General features: G+C 39.3%; 1 protein-coding gene across 1 annotated transcript in view; it reads right to left on the reverse strand.

Annotated features, from left to right (window-relative positions):
- Nucleotides 1-22,844, reverse strand: part of DNAH3 (dynein axonemal heavy chain 3) — a 2,217,123-nt gene that overhangs the window by 1,057,120 nt on the left and 1,137,159 nt on the right. The window contains exon 23 of the mRNA XM_044089509.1: nucleotides 5,725-5,861. Within this exon, the coding sequence (XP_043945444.1) occupies nucleotides 5,725-5,861 (137 nt within the window). The remainder of the gene's footprint in view (nucleotides 1-5,724; nucleotides 5,862-22,844) is intronic.

Genomic DNA, 22,844 nt, shown 5'->3' on the forward strand with positions numbered 1-22,844 from the left:
GACAAGTAGCCACAGACAACCATTTTGCTTCCATTCTAGATAGGGCATGTGATTCTGTTTCCATTTTGGAAAAACAGAAAATTTAATTAACAATAAAAGTTACATACTGTATGGACCACTGAGATTATAGTATGAAATTGAGAAAAATATAAACATATTAAACATGGCCCTGGCACAAGACCTAACCTTAACAGCACTTAAGGATGCTTAACAAGAGCTTATTAAGCATACTTTTAAGTACTGTTAAAATCGGGTCTCAAATTTAGACTAACAGAGGACAATGCCAGCCAACAAAGAACAGCAAGAGGAGGTAAAACAGCTTTTAAAAGCTGTTAGAACTTCATTCTAACACTCTTATAATAAATAAAATGTCATGTCTGGCAGAACATAACTTTCTAAGCTATTAGTTGTACAAACACTTTATTTCTGCCAGCTGTCTGTTCAACAGTGCTAAGTACTTTACTGTCTTTCAAAAGCTTAGAACATCAGTAAAACACTTCATGCTTCTACACTTTTTTCTTTTTTTTTTTTTGCAACTGGTAGCATATGTAGTAGATAAAGATTCACACACTATAAAGAATAATGATCAGGTTACAGATCAATAACCCTTTATTATGTGTTTCTGACATGTCTGCCAAGATTCTCTCCTTGCACTTCATCCTTCTATTGAATTTCTTGTCATCCATGTCTCGGACACATAATCAGCTGGTAATTACTGCAGAATCAGTCATAATCCTCTACGTTTGAAACTGCTTGAGACTTCTTGTCCTTTTAAATATCTGGAAGTGTGGTGTAGGCTACTTTACTTTAAATACAAAAAGTGCCCTTAAAAGGATCTGTAGCACAAACACTATTTTCTGTAAATCAAAAAAGTGTTAGATTACAAAGTGAATAAAGTTTGATGATTTATAGTCCCTTTTACTTTAGAAAAAATAAAATTTACTAAATCTGCATGCATATTATTAAAATGTTTTTAGTTTCTGAAGGTAAGTTTTGCAATGAAGTGTAAATAAGTTCTTATGCTTTAACTCCCTGTTTTGCTGTCACATTCTATAACAGACCATTTTCAGCTTTTTAGTCTAAATGACATAGATATAGCTAGGTATATCACTCAAGAAGTATTTTGTAATAATGTATTTGTTAGAGGTAATAATTTGTTGAACTCGGTGGCTCCCTCTTGTACCTTCAGATATTCTAATATGTATGTTATTCTCTTTATCAGTTTTTTTCTGGGCTGTGCTTAAAAAATGGTAAAGTTAGATCCGTGCTCTACCTCAGTTAACAAATACTTAAATAAATGAAATAATTTCAAGCAGCTAACCTTGTAATTTTCCATTCGAAAAGGTGGAGAGAGTCTCTTAATCATGCTTCTCATACTAACAGAATAGCTACTTAGTGCAGGACGTCATATCAGTTACATTTTTATCTACTTATTTGTTTACTTATTTATTTTTTATTCATTTAAATTTTTTACTAGGGTAGAACACTGATCATAAGTGACTGATTTCAGTGTCATCCTAGGAATATAAATAGGATCAGAATATAGTGAGAGACACCAAGAATACAATAAAAATACACAAAAGTAAAATACCATTATCAACTAATAAAAATATAAAGTATATCTACAATTGCACTACACATTGTTTATAAAAATCAAGACAAGTCTCATGTAGAAGAAAGGTGCCTGTATAACAATTACAGCTGTGTGTTGTCTAAGTGGGAAGGATAGGACAGTTGACTACAGTGAAGGATGTTAGGCAGAGTTTGTAAGTAGCTAGAAGGAGAAGTTATATTAAGAGAAAGATTATGTGAGTGAAAAGTGAAGTTAGGTGCAATAAAACCTGCCATATGAGAGACAGTAAGAGTGCTACTAGTAATATAAAGAGAGCAGTGTACCTCAGGTCAGGTGACACGCCTAGATGACAGTTATTTACACTTGTCTGAATATAGGAAGAGGGCCTTTTGTTGAGTACTATAATTTGGGTAAGAAGTGCCTTCTTATTTGTGGGAAAATACTCTTCCAGAGTTTTGAAACTATTATAGAGAAGTAGTGATCTGTACAATAGATTTTATTTATTTTTTGGGGAGGGGGGTGCAGAGTGGTCATGGTTTTTGATGCAGTAACAGGAAGGTTACCTAATTAGTTTAGCTGCTATGGAGAAGAAAGTCTGGTTGACTAGAACTTTGAATATCTGGGATCCTAGGAGAAGGTCACCATTTCTCGAACAGGGAGACTTTGCTTTTTTTTTTGTTTTCAATGTTTCACAGTGGTGTTGATTTTTAGGGGGCTGGGTAATAAATCTGCATATTATTTGAAGGTATTTGGAGTTTTTTTATATGTTGAGGGTATGTGATAGAGGCCATACCTAAGCTGCAAAAGTAGAATGCCTTTCTTTATGGCAATTCTGGAGGTTTTAGTAAGAAAGTGGGGAAAGATCTTACTGGCCTCAAATTAGACAAAGTTAACCTTTTTCCTTATGTAGTCAAGGTGGAAGGAGAAGTTAAGTGAGAGGTCAAGCCATATGCCAAGGTACCTAAAAAGGTAGTGTTTTCTATTGAGTTTTTATTATGGTCATAGATATGCAAAGAGTACTATGTTTTTTAAGTTTCTGTTTGGTGTCAAAAATCATAGTTTTGGTTTTGTTGGAGTTGAAAAGGAGGGCTTTTCTTGGAAGTTCTGTGGATTAGGGCTAGAAAATCAGCTTGCTGGTCTGTATGGAGGTTGGGTAGTGAGTTGTTTATATGAAGTAGCACCACATCATCTGTGAGGTAGGGTCAAGGGGATGTTTATTTATAAAAATCGAAAACAGTAGAGAAGCACGTGTGGAACATTGTGGTACTACTCTTTGAAGACTGACTGATTGAAAAATCAAGGTATGAATTGTGACAGAGAAATGGCGATTTGTGAGATAGTTTTAAAACTAAAGTAGGGAATCAAGAATTATGCCTATTTGTAGTAGATAATGGAAGAGGATGTTATAGTCAGCGAGTTTAAAGGCATTTGCAAGATTGATATAGATGGTGCCAGATAGGTGGGCTCTCTCCATAGCTAGTAGTATTTCATCAGTCAGAGTCCACAGGTCTGTGAGTATGCTATGACCACACCAGAACACATTATTTATGGTAATAATATACTGGGTGACTAGAACAAAGATAATTTTTCCAACCAGTTTGCCTAGAGTAGGAAGGCTAGAGACTGGCCTGTATTGGGAATATTAGTGAGGTTAGATTGCTTTGGGATTGCGCTGGCAATGGTTATTTTCCAAATATTTGGTATGATATTTTTTTTGTTATGCAGAGACTGAAGATGTGCTGGGGGGTTACAAGGAAGTCCCTGCAGTGGTATACGAACCAGGGATAGAGGCCATCTACAACTAGTGGTCTGTCAGTTTTTATCTGTTGCAAAAAAGTTCTAGATTTAAGCCTCTTATTTTGAATCGTTTAATATAAAATGATGAAATGTAGAGAGGTGGTTCTGGGGAGATGGGGGCAGTGCAAGTGTTTGATAGGGTGGGTAAGCTGAAGATTTCAAAAAGGAAGTCAGGAGAGACTACTGTATGAACTGTTGTGGGTTATTTTGACTATCTTTTTCTCTTTCTCAATCCACTTCTTTACAGAACTATTCTGATGATTTATCTACATATGTTTGAAATGTTTTTATATGCTGTCTTTTAGCCATCATATTACGTGTTTTGAAAGCTTTCTGAGTTGGATATATTGTTGCTTATTGTTGCCTTTGAAATGTAAAATTCTGCAACCTAGACATTATCTCATTTTTAAATAAAATATATTTCCGTCAGCAAGATAAATAAAATGATAACAAGTGGGCATACTTTCTCTGACAAATTACTATCTTCTGCTTATGTGTAGCAAAAGATTTCATTAGATACTGACTGTATGATATCTGTTGAAAGTCTAATAATCATAATTACTATCCATTGGAACTGCAGAACTACAAGAGCAAATGAGGTGGATATATATTAAATCCAAGTTTGAGATATCTCAGAATATTCTCCCTGATTCTGGGTGCAGAAATATTACACATAATACATATAAGTAGCAATGCCATACCATGCATTGGGTACAGAGCAGTAAACCATCTCCTACAAATATATGAACAATTTAACAGTCAGTTCTACAATTTTTTTCTTCTCTCTGAATCTCAACTTATTTTCAGAAGTTGTGAGACACAATAGAGGATTTCACACTTTTGAAATGAAACTTTTGTATTTTAAAAGGTTGATATTACGCCAATAAAAAATCCATAAAAGCTTTAATTTTTCTAATTTCAGTTCGTTACTTCTTCATGCTGGTTGTACTCCATGTCATGGGTTAAATAAAATGACCAATTGGTCAATAAAGATGAGAGAATTTGTTTTGGTGCAGTTTGCTAAAGAAAACGCTAAACTGTAATTTCAAGTAATCAACAAATTCCCATATCAAAGGCATGAGACCAGTAAAGCAAAGTCTTCAAAGAAAGGCTTGGGTGCTTGTGCTTTCAATGAAAAACACTTATATGATTCCAAAACATACTGCTAAATAGATAAAATCCATAGCTCTCAACTTCTCACTTCAAGAAATCTGGACAAAGCTAAAAGTAATAGGAGACAAAGGCCCACAGTCATGGACACATTTTAAATATCGTTTTTATAAACTTAAATTTTGTTTGAATAATAAGTTTTGTATCAGTGTGCATTTTTCTGAAAGATATGAAGTCTGAAACTCAAACGTGTTATTATTTACTAACTCCAATCCAAAAAGATATGCCAGAAATCCACAAATTTTCCAAAGGACAGACCAAAAATGTAACACAAAAATCTGAACATTTGCAAAAATCTGGACATTTGAGAAGTATGCTATAATCTGTTATCTTTTGTTGTTGTTTCCCATTAATAATGAATAGGTTTATAATGATTCATTGAGTCTTACTTCATCAAACTCAAATAATCATAAACATTACCAATGAAACATCACATTACTGAAAACATAACTCACTGAAAATCACAGTATTATGCAAAACACAACAGTATGTTTGAAGTGTGGTTGCACCCCCCCCCCCCTGCAGTATATAGACTTCATTCTATCTCTCCTGATCTTTAAATATATCTGTTCGAGGTCTGAGAAGCTAAGAATAAAGAGAAAATTTATTTAAAAATAACATTTTCTCTTTACTGTGTCACTTCTCCCTAGATCCCGTAGTTATAGCACAAAATAACATTTTCACTGTACCATGACCTGATGAAATATCTCATTGACATCCTGTAACTTCACTGAAAGCTGCCCAGTTGACTAATCAAGGCAGAATACAAGTTAGTGTTCCCAGGAATGATGAAGCCTTAAGTATTTCTTGTTACCTTTAAAGTACTTGAATATCTCAGCATGGACTTAAGTGAGAATATAAAATGAATATGGTAAGTATAAAGTCACGAACAGTGTGTTTGGGGAAATAGGGATATGAAAGAACAAGAAATGCACAGTATTCATCAGGGATGGATAAAACAAAACATACTACAGATTTCCCCATCCAACTGTAATTTTTCTATTTTTTGGCACATCATTATTTTGTTGCATGAATAACAAATACCAGACAAGGGTATCTAAAATAAACTGATGCATAACCTATTTTATACAGCAGCAGATAATACTTATTGACAATGTATCAGGGAATACATTCTCGTTTAGAAACTGATCCAGACTACATTTTATCTGTGAAAGGCGCTGTACCTGGGGAAAAACAATCTCTTCTTTTCCAGGTAGGTGTTCAACCCCTTCTGGATCTCTTCCAAGAGAACATTAGATTCCTGTAGTCTGCTTAGCATGTTTGGCTGTGCAGTGGCCATCAATACCCGGGTATCTTTCACCTACAAGGAAAAACACTGTTGAATACTTATGCCATGCCAGATAAGTACTGTTATAGAGAAAAGATGTATATGCATTCATAAACTTGAAATACTAGTATATTTTAGACATTTGCATGTTTGTTTATTTTCGTAATCTGCTTGGACTCTTGCACAGAGAAATCTTAACTTCGTTTGAAAGTTATACAAAGTTCCCACTGTTACACATATAGTCAGGTTATAAGATACAGACACACACAGTAATGTGTGTTCATGTATGTGTCTGTGTGGACATTATGCAAGTGTAAATAAAAAGTAATGAATATTTTCTGTATATAACAGTTCACTGAAATGCACTTTGTGAAAGCATACTTTGATGTAAACGTTTCACTAAATACTTGTAGAAATCGCACATCGTCTTCCAGAATTACATCTTGGGTGCAAATAGCAAGCCTTATTGCCTTCAATCCTACAAAGGCCCATCCTCTATTACTTAAATTAATCATCTGTGAGTTTGGATCATCACAGAGAAAGGGAAATGCTTAGATAAAGTAAAGAATCTTCCTGTTTTCAAAATGGATGAAATTTCTTTTACAGATTTACAATTTTGAAAGGTATTTTGACAAGTGCTTTTATTAAATCACATTTTAGGAAACTGTGTTAATAAACAGTCCAGAGCAACATATGTTCATAGTATGTATGTACTAGTTTGCTATATTTGCTAGTAAGGCCAACTAATTTTTGATTTTGTAGTTCATTTGATTCACCTACAGCTAACCTAATTGTTCCAACAATGAGAATGAGCCGTTACCCAATGATATCTGTATTCCCTTCACAACCATCACTCTAAACATTATAAACAGTCCCACAAAGACAGAAACTGAACTGCAACTGTAAGAAAAACAAACAAAAAAAAAACATTAAAAGCAACAATAAATGAAAGTTATATACTTACCTTAACAATAGATCTGTGATGTCTATTTCCATCCTTTCTCAATGGATGGGTTATTGGATCCAATTAGGATTCAGCTTCGTCCACTCTCAGACTTTGGATACAAAGCACAGGCTCCTCCCCTTATCCATAATCCACTGTAACAAGTAAGGTACATCAGATTGAGAATGCACATACCTTACAATAAAAATGTCTATATCCTCTCAGAAAAAACAAAACACATCACAGACATAGCACTGTTTCCTGACCCAGAGGTTGAAGAGTACATAAACAAACCATAGGGACTGTCAGTGTGGTCACTCTAGAAACAAAAGAAAAATAACTGGATGGGGGAGGAGGGAGGGAAGTTCAGGAAAGATGGAACCAGACAACACAGATCTATCAATATGGTAAGTACATAACTTTTATATCTGATGTTGTCTCTTCCACTCGTCCCTCAAAGGATGGGACAGAGTCCTCAGCCACCATAATCCTTGGGAGGTCTCATGAAAGGACATTCCAAAGGATAGCCGAACCAAAGGAAGCTCTAGACCTGGATTATAAGTTCAGCTTGTTGGACATTAGACCATGCAGTACAAATGCTGTCAATAGGTACTCTGGAAAAGTGGGCAATGGAGGTAGCAAATGTTCTATTACAATGAGCCTTAGGATGTTTAGGTGACGATATTCCCTTCTCCTTATACACATGTGAAAAACTTTCAGATAACCAACAAAAAAGTGTTTATTTTAGACTCACTTTTACCCAATTTGCCTGTGGAAAAGAAAAAAAAAACAATTGGTCAGTCTTTCTAACCTTTTTAGTTCATAGATTTGTAAGTCTATACTAGGTTAACAACCACAAGGGCCTTTTTAGGCCTAGCTATGCATCCCAAATCTGGCAAGATCTGGTACCCTTGATAGGTGTAAGCAGGGGTTTGAGAGATGAAACATTTACAAGAACAGCCTGGGAGATGAACCATTTACAGACCGCCTGTGTCCATTAGAGACATACGTGTTAAACCAAAGATAAATTTCCTGTTCCCCATCCAATTGTCCAAATAACACTTGAATTGGGTTAGGGAGGAACTCTGCTTCATATAGACTGGGAGCATATTCCAGAAAAGAGGTAGTCTCTGGGATACATAGTGGTCTCTCCAGCAGATCTTATTTATATCACAGACAAGGTTTACATCTTTAGAATGGGTAATTCTGCTGCTGTTTGTTTTGCAGATATGCAAGAACTGAATCAGGGTGACATTTGACAATGCTCTGTATGTTAGGCAAAGATCTCTCCTCAACAGCCTGTAGGAGACAGAATACAGGACAGGGCCTTGAGATGGTGTGCATAGGCATTGAAAACGGGTTCATCTTGGCCCAATGGACTATCCTGGTAAACCAACTGCAAATAAATAAATAAATAAATAAATGTTAAGTCCTGTATTCTTTTAGTAAGGAACCTCTGTGGCTGTTCCAGTTGTTGGACATGCCTGGTTAGGTAAATACCAAAGGTGGCATTGTACTCAATGACAGGCCTGATGAATGCTGAATACAGTGGAACAGTAACCTCCTTGAAACTAGATACCATACCTTTGTTTATAAGTCACACAACATAGATTGATTTACTCACTACTGTAGACATGTCATGGTCAAACACTAGATTACTGACTATGTGTGTCCTGAGTCCCTGACTACTTGGTCGACTCTTAAGGGTGTGTTATCAATATGATAGTTACCAGGGATGGTGGGCTTCCTGAAGGATACTGTTATGCACTTTTGGCATTAAGTTTTAGACCATGGCTCTGACCCAGGCTATTTTTCTCTGCCAGCCCTTCCTGGAGAATATTTGTGTCAGTGGGGGATTCTATGACAGCTCCTAATTTGCAATCATCTGCACATTTAGTCAGCGAGAGGCCCTTAACATCGGCCTTGACTTCAGGGAAGTAAATGCCAAAAAGGAGTGGTCCAAGGACTGATCCTTGAGGGAGTCTGCTTGTGCTAGCTTCTTTGCAGAGGTGAACTCCCCAGTTCTAACTTCCTGGGTCCTGTCTGTGAGCGAGCTGGCTATCCAGTAGGCGACATAAAGGTTTATACCCAATATCTTGAGTGTATTAACATGCCTAAGTGGAATATTGTGTCAAATGCCTTGGCCAGGTTAAAGCAGACAGTTTGAACCACTTTGCCCTCATCCATTGCTTTGGTGACCTTCTCAAAGAAGTCCACTAGGTTGAGTAGGCATGACTTGCCCTTGATGAAACCAAACTATGTTGGGTCCGATGTCTGGAGGTTTCCTATGTCATTACTGATCATTTCCATGATAATTCTTTCCATGGCTTTGCATATGAGACTAGTGAGACTTATGGGTCTGTAGATGGTCCAGCTTTGTGCAGAGGGATGACTGTTGCTGTTCTCCATCCATGAGACATGAAACCTGTTTGGAGACTGCACTTAAATAGCAATTCCAGAAGGTCTGATAGGTCATGTTTCATGCTATTTAGAAGGCATCCTGAGATATTGTTGCGGCCCATCTATGCAGTGCTCTTGGCCTTTGAGACCGTATTGAGGACCTGTTCCCTAGTGATAGTAGAGGGAGTTATATTTGATTGTATTTCCTTAGGGGAGGTAGAAGGGGAAAGTGGGATAAAATTAGAGTTGACTTTGCCAGAAGGTTTGCTACATCTTCTTGATCAGCAGAAGTAGCTCCATTTACAATGAGCTTGGCACTCAATTGTGTATTGCCTTTGAGGTTGTGGGCATAGCTAAAGAATGTGTTGTGAATATATATTAATATTTTATCATTTTATTTATTATTTTTTCCTAGGTTTTAAGGTGTTTTTCCTAGGATTGACCAGTAGATGGCAGAGCTCCATTACTTTTAGCCACAAGAATTTTTAGTTAAAAGTTTAGAAAGAAAGTTTTTGAGGATAAAATGTAATAATCGTTATTCTTTCTCTCAAGTACACCTCAGTTTGGGGTTATATACATCATAATATTTTTATAAATATTTAAACATTTTGCACATTTTACAAATATTTTAGCAAGGGTTTGAACCTAGTACTCGTTTTACTTATTTTTATTCTTATTTTTTATTTATTGTTGGCTTGTCCCTTTAAACATGATTTTTTTTTGTGGACAATTAAATATAAGTAATGAAGTGTTAATTAGTTAAAATAGAGCTTATGGGAGTAGTATTTAAGTACAGTAAGGAAGGGGAATGGTTATCTGATGAAGTCCTAGGTTGTGGATGAAAATGCAGTGATTTAAGTTAAAGCATTAATAAAGATGATTTTTGTATTCACAGTATTTACAAAGTTTGTACTTTACTGGACTTTAGTGCTGGTTCAGTCGATCCGGTGCCCTATTGGTGCTCGATTTTGAAGTCTCTGTTTTGGGCATAATTCCTTTATTTTGTGGGTGTTTTTTTGATACTACAGTGGCTAACAATACTGTGAAAGTGAAAGTCAGACAGTCTAAGATCACCGAGATAGGAGCTGAAAAAGAATCCATGGAAGCACACATTGAAAATCTTTTCCATTCATTCTTATAAATCTTTCTAGTTGTAGGTTCTGTGCAGAAGTCAACATGTGAATGATTTGGGATGAAAGACTGAACTGTCTATCACTAGAATGGGAGAAACCATGCGGTCAACTTCAGGGCTTGTTATGTCCAGGTGATGCATCCCAGAGAAATGCGATAGAAGATCAGGAGCAGGGATCAGCACCCAAGAAGGGTGGATCAGATAAGACCAGAGGAAGGAATACCACTCCTGTTGAAGTCAAAAAGGAGCAATGAGGATTACTGTAGCCTTGCACTACATTATTTCTGCAGGAACTTTGGGATGAGAGGAGTGGGAGAATAGGCATAAAGGAGACTGGTATTAGAGGAAAGTACCTGCTGTAGTTGGTGTTGGAGAGGGAAGCAAAAATGCCATAGCGCAGTCTGTCCTAGCAACTGAAAATCTTATCTTCCATTGTTGGACTGAGGGACTACTTGTAAGGGAGGAAGATAAACCTGTTCTCTAGAGCACTGGACTTTCTTGGCATGTGCATTGTTATCGGAAAGGAGTGAGAAGACTTTGCCGACTGCCAATCCCTCATGGCCTCAAGATCATGTTCCTCCCTGTTTGCAGATGCACCAAACTACTGACATATAGTCCATCTGAATGAAGATCATATTCCTGGGAAGGGAGTCCTGGAAGGCCTGAAATGATAGGATAACTCCCTTATGTACAGGATACTGATTTGAAGACAAACCTCTGAAAGGGACCATGTGCCTTGGACATTCATCCCAAAAAACTGCCCCTCCACCCTAGTTGGAAAGTGCCCGTGGTAAGTGTAGGTTGGGGAGAGGGGAGAATGAGGGGGCAACCTTGTGATACTATTGGGGATTCCTACAACTACTGAATATGAATTTTGCAAATTCTCATGAGGGATACTGGAAAGCTCATGGGTTGACATATCATTGACCACTGTACTGCAAGGGTCCACTGGGCTGTTCCCATATGAAATCTGGCCACAGCAACTACAATAATGGTGGCTGCCATCAAGCTGAGAAAACACAAAATCAATCTTGCTGGAGGCTTGTGATGGGAAAGCACTGCCACCAGATGTTGCTGAAGAGAGAGGGAAGTCTGGAGTCCAGTAGTCTGGCTATCTGTAACTTGGTATCCAGGTCTGTTTCAGTGAACTCTGGCTTGAACAGGATGAAGTTTGGACTTGGTTGTGTTGTAGCAAGCATTCCCTGGATTGAGGAAGAAGATTCCTGGTAGGGATAGTTATGAATCAGTCATCTAGGTAGGGCAACACTCTAAACCCCTGCTGCCTGACACCATAAGTTAGGGCTCTGAACCAGAAATGACTGGCTTTCAGCCAAAAGCAAAGAAACTTTCTGGAGTATCTGTCCATCTTTATAGACTAGTACACATCCTGAAGGTCAATTGAGCACATCCAGTCATGCTTCCTCAACAAAGGTAGAATGGACTGTACCATGACTATCTGGAATTTCATCCGATTCACATACAGATTCAGATGACTGAGGTCCAGAACTGGCTTGAGGTTCTTTCTTTTCTTGGCACCAATAAGAACCTTGAGCAAACTCTGCATCCTTGTTGGCCTGATGGGAACTCGTTTGTCTAGCATTTTTTTTTTTATTTCTATTGCTGCTGCCTTTCAATGAGAGTGTGAAACATAGTTTTTTTTTTGAGTGAGGGGAGAAAGAAAATGAATGAAGTTATAATCTTATCTCTCCAGGCCATGGGGTGGAGGGATAAATACCTCCCCGACTGCCTCCTGACTAAGGCAGTTTTACAGCCATTCAGGAGCACTGAAAAGACCTATCAGAGAAGGGACTCCAAAAGCCTTGATTCTGTGAGCCACCTCTGCTGTGGGAGGGACATCCTCCATTACTGTTCCCTCCACCAGAGGGAGTCTATTGCTAGAAGTGTTGGGAGAAATAACCTAGGGATTTGCTGAACCACAGTTTCTTCACTCCCTTCTAGTTGCTAGAGAATTTGCTTTAGGTGGTAGAAAACCAGATTCCTAGGGCAGACAAGGTTTTTCTGTTCTGCTCACTACTGGATAGTGTCTCTTTTACCTTTGGTCCGAAGAGGGTGGAACCATTATAAGGGGCAGTAATAAAGAATGATTTAAAGTGCTCTGTAAAGTCATGCATGTATATCCAGGAATGCTGCCTAACAGTCATGTCAGTGCTCACAGCTCTTGAAGTGCCCTCTATCACATTGGAGAAGAGGCACATAGACACATTGGATAGAGATTGAAGGGTGGTCAACTGCATGTTGATAGACTTTTTCTCCTCCTCCACATATAAGTACCCTGAGAGGGATTTGGAGAGATCCTTGGTCAAATCCCTCTGGAAGCATATATGAGCCAAACAGCTCAGTGCCCTAAGAATGTAGGTTGCTGAAGCCTAAACCCAATTCCCAAATCTGTCCAACACCCTGGAATCCCTGTTAGGGGGATGGACCGTGGAACTTTCCTCACCTAGCTCCTTCTTGGCAGTTGCCGATACTACAATGAAATCTATGGTGGGACTCTTACTCCAAAAGGAGTGATCTTTAGTGAATACCAAAAACTTGTTTGGCTTGCATGGAATAGATTCGGCTCTGTCTGGTTCCTCACATGCCCACTCAGCAATCAAAGCCACCATCTCATCCATCCAAGAGGTAGATGGACAAGCCCCAAAAACCTTGAGAAATACTGATTCCTCCTGGGAGGGAGCTTCAGAGGACCACCTCCCCTTTCTAAGTCATTCCAGGACATCCTCAAGGGGGGGAGCTGGAGGACCCATCTCCCTCATCAAAGTCAGTATTTTCAGTCAAAGACTCATGAAGGGAGTCAACATACCTCCTTTTGAATGAGTGTTTCCACCAAACCTCCCCAGTGGGGTGTTCTGGGGAGGACTCAGGAGTCATTGGGCAGTTCTCAATGTGGGCAGTTTCAAGAATTTGAGGGGATGGCTGTCCTGACAGGACAGAATATGCAGTATCAGGACCCAGAGAACTCCTGTGGGGGAGGGACAGATCCCAGCAGGATATGGAAATCTTGAAAGCTTCAAAAGCAGAAGTCAAGAAAGGACCTGAGACCCCCCCTCCCCTCCGTATGAGCCATACCACCTAACAGGGAATGGCCCTGGAACCCTGCTTGACTCCTTTGAAGCAGATACTGAGGTCAAGCTGCCTAGATCCAGGGCTTTGAGGGACAGGGATGGCTCCAAAAGCTTTGGAGTCAAGCTAGGACCTTCTGGAAGCATATGATTTTTTCCAATGATCTCTTCATATCCGTCTCAGAGTACTTATATGAGGAGGAGGAGAAAAAGTCTTATCAACATCTTGATTGCAAAAGCCATCAGGGTCTGAACTAATCAGGGTCGATCGGATGACAGAAACCATTGGAGTCAACTAAGACCAGGTCTTTGGATCTGATGCAGGCAAACACTGGGAAACACTCTGATCCAAAACCCCCAAATCCGAAGGTTAGATTGGGGAAGGACCACTGATGTGATGAGGGGATGGGCCCAGGCCTACGGCACTGACAGGGATCAGAACTGGGAGAACCCCAACTGCATTTAGATCGTGGGGATCATAGTCTCATAGAGAAAGACTCTGGGGAGAAGAGTGGTTCCAGAAAAGGAGGAGTGATGGAGGGACTGAACTCTGGAGGTGAATCTTAGGTTTTAGGATCCTTAGTAGCTAAACCTGAGAATGCTGTACAGTCCAGTGACCACTTTTGACCTCTTTTTTTATTCTTTTAACTTATCCAAATTCTTCTTGACCTTCTTGTCAAAAAACAAACTTCTTTTCAAAATGAGAGACAACAGAAGAAGCAGTGTGTGGAAAAGGAAACTTCTGCAGAGGCAAGGAGAAGACCCTTAATAATTCCTTCTCTCCACCAAAGCCCTGGAGCTGAAAGCAGTACAAATAGAGCATTGCTCATCTAGATGTGCAGCCCCTAGACAGTAAATGCACTTGGAGTGCACATCAGAATACGATATTTTATGGCTGTAAGGCCACACATTTTTTACGCCAGAAGGTTTTTCTGCCATGATATTAAATAACAAGGCAAACATCAGAGAAGTAACAAAACAGAGAAAACTTCACAAATAGCAAACTAGTGAGGTACTCCCACAAAGACACTAAGTTAAAAGTATAGATAAAACTAGACTACAGAGTCAAGGGAACCCTGACGATAGAGGAACAGGTGTCAAGAGGGTGATGTTCACATTCTAAACTTTTTATTTTTTTTAAGAATAAAGGCGAGGTAAATATATTAAAAGAACAACAACAACAAAAGGCTATTGGAACAGGAAAAAATATCAGTCACTTAGTTGAAAAATCCAGCCTGAGCAATGGAGATCACGTGCAATACAAATGAGCAGCGAATGAAATTTGAGGTAATTTACTGGTTACAGGGGATTACGGGTAAGAGGAGGAGCCTGAGCTTTGGATCCAAAGTCTGACAGTGGCCAAAGTCAGATGCTAGTCAGATCTGATAACCCACTGGTTGAGGAATGGACAAAAGAAACAGCATTAGATCTATATTTAAGTTCAAATAACTTTATGACTAAATTTGGCTGTAGCTATCAACTTACTAAAAATAAAAATGTGTGCAAACTGAATAGCATTTCACACACATTTAAGTGTTTTAGGATGCAAACTAAGAAAAACTATATCAAAGTTAATTTGTTTAAGTGATACTTAAATACACAGTGAATTTCTGTGTCTTTACTTTTTCTGATAAGACTCAGTACCTGCAAAAACTACAAGCATTGTTGAGTAAGGTAAGATACACACACACACACACACACACACACACACACACACACACATATATATATATATATATATATATATATATATATATATATATATATATGGATTCCATACATTTGGTCAAATTGCACTTGGTAGAAAATGATTCCAGGCTTTTCACTTCACTGAAAGCTCACTTGGTCGAAGTTCATTTGGTCGAAAATGGAATATAGCCCCTGCCCTACTGCAGTGCAACCCTGGAGTGAGAATATTAAGTAAGGGGGGTGTGGGGGGTGTAGCCCCCCCACATTATGCCAATAGTTTTTACTACAGATATATATATTAATGCATTTCTAATGGATATACCTTCTTATAATAATGAATACCCCCCCACACCCCCTTACTTAATAATGCTGTTCGCTTAGTTGGCTTTTCATGAAAGTGCATTTTCGGAAAAATGCACTTCCGTGAAAACCAGATCGCCTAATTATGTTTTGGAGAAACGTAATTTTGTTTGGTCAAGGCAGACCCATATGTATATATACATACACACACACACACACACACACATATATATATATATATATATATATATATATATATATATATATATATATATATATAGGTTCATAGGTCCCTAGGGCCTATACAAGCTTAGCCATAACAATTTCCTGGATATTTCTTCCCACAATATTTACTTCCGTGGACCTTTTAAAGAGGGCCAAGGAGGCGCTCTGCCTGACATGTATGGACAGTCTATTCCAGAGTATGGGGAGTCTCTGGGTCAGGAACCTATGCCTGTAGCATGTTTTGTTCATTGTGATAACAAGGTTTAGATCCCTGGAGCATGTGGTTCTGAGGGATTAGGATTTCTTTAAGTGGAGCATGTCCAACAGCTCAGGGTTTGACATGGCCTTGTATGTTAAACAAAGACCGCCTCTGAGTAGACGATGCCACAGAGTATAGCTGGAGTTTTTTTAAACGGTCAGCATACGGCATCTGCTTTAGGCCTATGATTCTTTTAGTGAGGTATTTCTGTGGCCTTTCCAGCTGTTGCAGATGTCTTGTGAGGTACATACCAAATGGGGCATTGCACTCTAGAATAGGTCTAATGAGGGATGAGTACAGTGGGACAATGACCTCCTTTTTTTTGGATGAAAAGCCATTAGTGATGAGGTGTATCACATAGAAGGATTTCCTGACTGTTGTGGCAATGTGGTTATCAAAGGTGAGACCACTGTCCACCTGTATCCCTAAGTCTCTCATCACACTTTCGATATTTAGTGTACGGCCACCTATGTGGTAATTCATGGGTACATGTTTTTTCCCAAAGAGGATAACTATAAATTTCTTGGCTTTAAGCTTGATCCCATGGCTATGGCACCAAGCATCTGTTCCTGTAAGGCCCTTTTGTAGAATATCCACATAATTTGGGGATTCAGTAATGGCTCCCAGTTTGGAGTCATCTGTGAACTTTGTTAGCCAGAGTCCCTTAGTGCTGGCCTGTACTTCAGAGAAGTAGATGCCAAACAAGAGCGGTCCCAGGACTGAACCCTTAGGTACTCCACTTGTCTGGAGCTGGATTTGGAGTCAGCTACTTTTACAGTCTGGGTTCTGTCAGTAAGCCAGTTGGCAACCCATCGAGTGACGAAGGAATTTATGCCCAACTTAGTAAGTTTATCTACGATTCCAGAGTGGGGGATGGTGTTGAAGTCCTTGGCAAGGTCCATATAGGCTGTGTGGACCGCCTTACCCTCGTCCACACCTCTGGAATCTGATTCAAACAAGTCAATCAGGTTCAAGAGACAAGATCGGCCCTTCACAAACCCAAACTGTGTGAGGTCCAGTGACTGAAGGTGGCCAATGTCTTTGTTTATATGTTCCATAATAATGCGTTCCATGCCCTTGCAGATCAGGCTCGTCAGACTGATGGGACTTTAGTTCCTTTATGGAGTGGGATAACTTTAGCTGTGCACCACTCAGTGAGCATGAAGCCTGAGGTGAGGTTATGATTAAACATTACATTTAGGTGAGGTGCCAGCTCATTTTGTAGTTCATATAGTACACAGCCCGGGATGTCATCTGGTTCCCATGGATGCTGTATTCTTAGCTTTGGAGAGTGAGGTTTCTACCTGTGTGGCTGTGATTACCGGAATTTGGCAATCTTTTGGTATTGAGATGGGCCCTTTAGGTGATGAGAGAGGGGTGAAGATGGCACTAAATCAATCTGCCAGGATATTGGCAATACCCTTGTGATCAGTATATTTAATGCCATTCTGTTGTAGCTCAGAGCAGATCTGAGCATTGCCATTTAGATTCCTGGCATAACTATAGAATGCCTTGTGGTTGTCTTTGGAATCTTTGGCAATTTTATTTTCATATTTGGAGGATTTTATGAGGGATCTCAGCTTCTTACTGAGGCTGGTAAGGGAGTTTTTTTGCATCCTGGGATTTTCCTCCTTTCTGCAACAGTTTCTTCCTTCTGTTGTACAGTTTGTTTATGGCAGGGGACCACCAGATTGGCTTCTATTTTTGGGAAGAGAGTGTCTTGGTTCTATCTGGGATGGCATGATTCATGCACGAGTGGATATGCTCATACAGTGCCTTAGTTTGGGATTCAGCAGTCAAACTTTCAGCTCTCGTCTGCATGGGTGTCATGAAGTTTGTCACTTCTGACTTGAGTAGTATGAAGTTGGCTTTGGAGAAGTTTTTTTATGGAGGTGTCCTTACTGGGGGGTGGGGGTGGGATGTGGATGTCAAGGGTGATTTGCTTATGGTCAGACCTGACCAATGAGGGAATGACCATTGGTGTGGAGCATCTATCTCCCATGTTGGTAATGACCAGGTCTAGGATACTGGAGCCCCTGGTGGGACAATGGATTAGTTGATCCAGGGTGTTGGAATTTATGAATTCCAAGAACTGTTGGGAAAATGTGTTGGTACCCAAGTGGTTTTCCCAGTTAATGGCAGGGTAATTGAAATCACCCAGTATTAGGGTGTTTGGTTGTATCTTAATATTTTCCAGTATGCTTAGAAAGGTGTAGTAAGAATCTTGGGGCATGGTGGGGGATCTGTAGCAAGCTATAATTTGGATTGCAGTCTTACCTAGTGTTAGTTGCACCTGGAGAATTTCAGACGCACTGTGTTGGGCAACCAGCCTGGAGGTGTGTATATCCTTCGTGAATATGGACACTCCTCCACCTTTAGTGTTTCAGTCTTGGTTTGGTGGCCGAAAAGTGTGGTCAGAGTTGAAGCCTGGTATTGCAGGGGTGATCTCTGGAGCCTTGAACCAGGTCTCAGTTACTGCACAGATATTGATTTCTCCATTTTTAGGAGTGTCTCAAGAGAGGCAATATATATTGTCTGTGAGTTGCTTAAACTGATAGAGCTGATTTCTTTTTTATCTGATCCATTTTGTTTTCTGTTTTAAGAAATCTGCTTGGCTTGGTGATTTCTGTTCTATGTGGCAGATAGACATTTAAATCACCTAGGGTGCATGTTTCACGTTTTTTTTCCCATTGGTTAATTTGTTTTTTGATTAATACTTAAATACACAGAGAATTTCTATGTCTTTGTCTTTTCTGATAAGGCTCAAGGCCTGCAAAAACTATAAGCACTCCCTGTTGGGTGAGGAAAGTAAATCAAATTTTTTTGTCTGTTAGTTGCTTAAACTGATAGAGCTGTTTTCTGTTTTACCTCCCCCATTTTGTTTTTTGTATTTAAGAAACTGGCTTGGCTTTGTGTTTTTGTTCTATGTGGCAGATAGGTACTTAAATTACATAGGCTGCACATTTCACATTTTTTCCACTACTGGTTAATTTCTTTCTGGAGTGATACTTAAATACATAGAGAATTTCTATGTCTGTCTTTTCTGATAAGAGTCAAGGCCTGCAAAAACTACAAGCACTGTTGTTGACTCCTGCCGGATATTTTTTCCACCCGCCCTGCCATTCCTTGATCAGCCTTTTAAACTTGGTGATTTTAAGCTGCCAACCCTTACTGCAAGTTGAGCTTTAAAAGCTCCTCCCATTCTTTACTGCTGTTTACATCTTGAATTATTTATTTACCTTTCCTTGTGCTTATTTAAAATAAGTGCATTTTGCCTTTTATTGTCTGTTCTACTGATTCACTTGCTCTGAATTCATCTGTCTAGCTTCTGGATGTAGTAGTGTATTTTTACATGCTAGCAAGCTCTTTTCTGTGTTTTTACATCAAGAAGACAGTGGGTTTTCCATCTAATGGCAATGGGTGGTAGCCTGGTCTATACCAATTGGGAAGACATAGAGATTCCTGCATTTATTTGTTTTATTGGAAAGAGGGATTAATGACCAGTTTACCTTGTTTTCAGTGCCTCTATAAATTCTGCACAAATGAGTGTTTTTTGGGTCATTTCACAAAACATGCTACTTTCATTGAATAATCACACTTTTATAAACTGTTTAAAGTACATTGTTGTTATTTTGAATTACTTATTGCCTTCCTTTAAGTTTAAGTTTGTTTGTTGTAGCATTTCACTCTGGACACTTTTTTACTGCACTTTTACATTAGGAGGACTAGGATTATTTGTCTGGTAGCAGTAGTTGTCTATCTGGTCGATCTTAGTTGAGAAGCACACAAAAGTGCTCCAAGTGTAGTTGTTTTACTGGTTAGAGGGCTCATTAGTCAGTTTTCTGTTTTTCCAGTGCTGGTGTAAATCTGGCACATTTGCAAGTAGCTGCTTGCTGAGCCAGTGCCTTGTACAGAAGCAGACATCTGGAAATATTGCTTATTTTTATTATATTGTGAAAGTTTGTTTTGCTACTTACTGTTTTTTTTTTTTTTTTTTTTTTGCACTTCTTAAAGTTTAGAGTTGCACTTTCAAACTGCTGCAAGGGCTGCTCTCCTGCATTGAAATACATAGTATCTAGTGTTTCGTGGTTAGTATTAGGCATCTGTTTGAGGTTTCTTACTACTTGGGCTCCAAACCAGTCATTTTATATTAAGAAGGTCAATGTCTGCACTCTTCTGGCAGGAGAGGGCTGATTTCACCTATCTGAGCTGGGAATTTTGGTGAAAAGCTCATCTTTTGCTTACCTGATTGGCCTTAGGGCATAGTTAGTGCAAAACTTGCTTTTTTCTGTTTATATATATATATATATATATATATATATATATATATATATCTAAGTCTCGCATTTGTGAGAAGCTGCTCTTCAGGCAGCTGTGATTACTGGTGCATTGTATACACGCACTCACCAGAAGTTGAAATTTCCCTATAAAAACTACCTCAGAACTATACCTCAGTTCTGTGTTACTCACAGGGCAACTAGTTTGCTCACTGTGGAGCATTTATACATTTAGTTAGGACTATTTAGGTCTACATTACCTTATTATAGCACCCAGAACTACTGCCACTCAGACAGTTTCTGGTTTGGTGCAGGGCAGCATCACCGGTTAGGTTAGCTGCAAATTACGCCAAGTAAGCACCCTTTCCTCATCTGGTTACAAACACCCTTCACTCCTATTGTTTCAAGTACACATTAGGACCTGTGACCATAGATGGGTACTTTCCTGCTATCTCTGTATTCAGCTTGGTGGACATGGGCACCCTGAGGCAATGTAACAATTGCCTTATGTACACTGAACAGACAAATACAGTATGTGAGAAATGTAGTTACACACTGACACTGGAGGCTACACTATCACATACAGACACAAAAATCAACAAACAGGTTATCAGTGACTCACACACATTAATCACTGCACCTGCAAAGGGCCACACACACAGACTCACATATGCAGAGCTGTTCACATGTAACTTACCCACAACTCAAAGGCCTCTCAGGCTCAGTCCTCAGAAACCCCACATGCACACAAACAAGACAAATCCCATTGCAACACGTAAAACCACATTTCATTGTGTCTCAGCTACCAAACCCATAAGGCAAAACACTCCACAACCCACTATTCTGATCATAGAAGACTCCATTGTGAAACACACTGATGTCCCTCTTACCAGGCTTGATAAGGGGGAAGGTTACAGTTAGTTACCTGTCAGGGACCAGGATTTACCAGACCACTCAAGCCCTCAGGTCACTTACCCCTAATTACCAGTATGACTCAGTCAGTCAGAGTCCATGTGGGCACGAATGACCTGAGACATACCTCCTTGGACTATATGGAGAGAGACATGATTTAGCTCTCAGAATATGTGTCACAGGCAGGTATGAGCCTAGCACTGAGCAGTATTTGACTGCCTCCAAGGATGATGCTGCAATACCAGCAGAAAATGATTAACTTTAACAACTGGCTTAGCTACTGGTGTCATTCCAAAGGGGTTCAATACTTATGAGCCTGGAAGGACATGGCTGACAAGCCACACTGCTTTACCAGGGATGGACTTCACCTGTCACCTCTAGGCTTTTTGATATTGGCCAAAGCATTATGCACCACTAGAGTGCCCTTTTTAGGCATTGCCAAACAGACAAACCATCCAACATAACTGGAAAACTAAAGGTGTTATTGCTCAGTGCTAGGAGTCTCAACAAGAAACTGCACTTCCTGGAACCTCTCCTCATCCTGGTTACAGCTGATGTCTTTTCAGTTACTGAAACATGGTTCAAAGCCATAGAAAGTACATCAGCAGTGCATGGCTATAACATCTTTTATACATTCCAACCACCCACTGAATTAAAGAGCTAAAGGTGGAGGTGCATCTATGTACATAAAGGATAAACACACCTCAAGGCTGGTCAAACAATATGACATGCCTGAGCTACTCCATGTCCAAATAACCATGGAAAAAAGTCCATTACCATATTCTTGCTAGTTAGAGGTCTCATATCATATACCTGGAAACCCATACAACATACTTGAAGTTACTAGAATCACTCACCATCCAGACCAATGCCATACTCAAGGTTGATGTTTAACTAACCCTCCATTAATTGGGAGGCATTCACTACCACTAACATGCAGGCCCAAAGCTTTCTTGATTTTGTAAATTCAAATGCCCTGAAGCAGCTACTTTGCACTCGTACTAGGGGAACTAATATCCTAGATCAGGTACTCACAAATATTGGAGACTGCTGTACCCCCCTATGTGGTGGCCTCACTGGTAAGATCTTCAAGCTCCCCCAAATCTAGAAAAAAACAGAAATCTATGCAGAGGTGTACACAAACACCCTATACTACCACATAAACAACTGTGCAGAAACATCAGTACCAGACCAAAATAAACCCAGGTCATATTGCAAAATCAAGCTGCCCCAGTGGACCACTGGTATTAATAGGTTGTACACAAAAGAAAGAATTCCTGTCAAGAAGTAAGAAGGAATGTGCACAACAGAGCAAAAAGTCCCTCATTAGTCTAAACACATGAATCAAGGAACTAGTCAAGTCTATGAAAGCAGCCTTTCAGATAAAAATAGCCTCCAAAGCTAAGGAAAACCATAAGGCATTTTTCAGTCATGTTCACAGTTTTAAGGGCAACACCCAACAATGTGTGGAATTAGTTGGAGATGGCATCACCTATACTCAGCCAGAAGATGTAGCAATTCTACTGGCTGACAAATTCAGCTCAAATTTCACCTCCCCCACTTCTGCCCCAAAAAATACACTCTGCCACTCCACTACCAATTATCAGCAAAGAATAGGTTGTCACTGCGCTCTCTAAAGCTAAAAACATGGCTTCAATAGAGCCTGACAATATACCAGGTTGCCTCTTAAACAGCTTAAATCAAGACTTATCAAGCACATTAGGATTTCTGTTTAACCACAGCCCCCAGACTGGATTTGTCCTGTTAGAGTGAAGGACAGTAACAGTCATCCATCT

The sequence above is a fragment of the Protopterus annectens genome, chromosome 12.part0, assembly GCF_019279795.1.
Source record: "Protopterus annectens isolate FY-2018-M chromosome 12.part0, PAN1.0, whole genome shotgun sequence".
Classification (NCBI taxonomy): Eukaryota; Metazoa; Chordata; order Ceratodontiformes; family Protopteridae; genus Protopterus; species Protopterus annectens.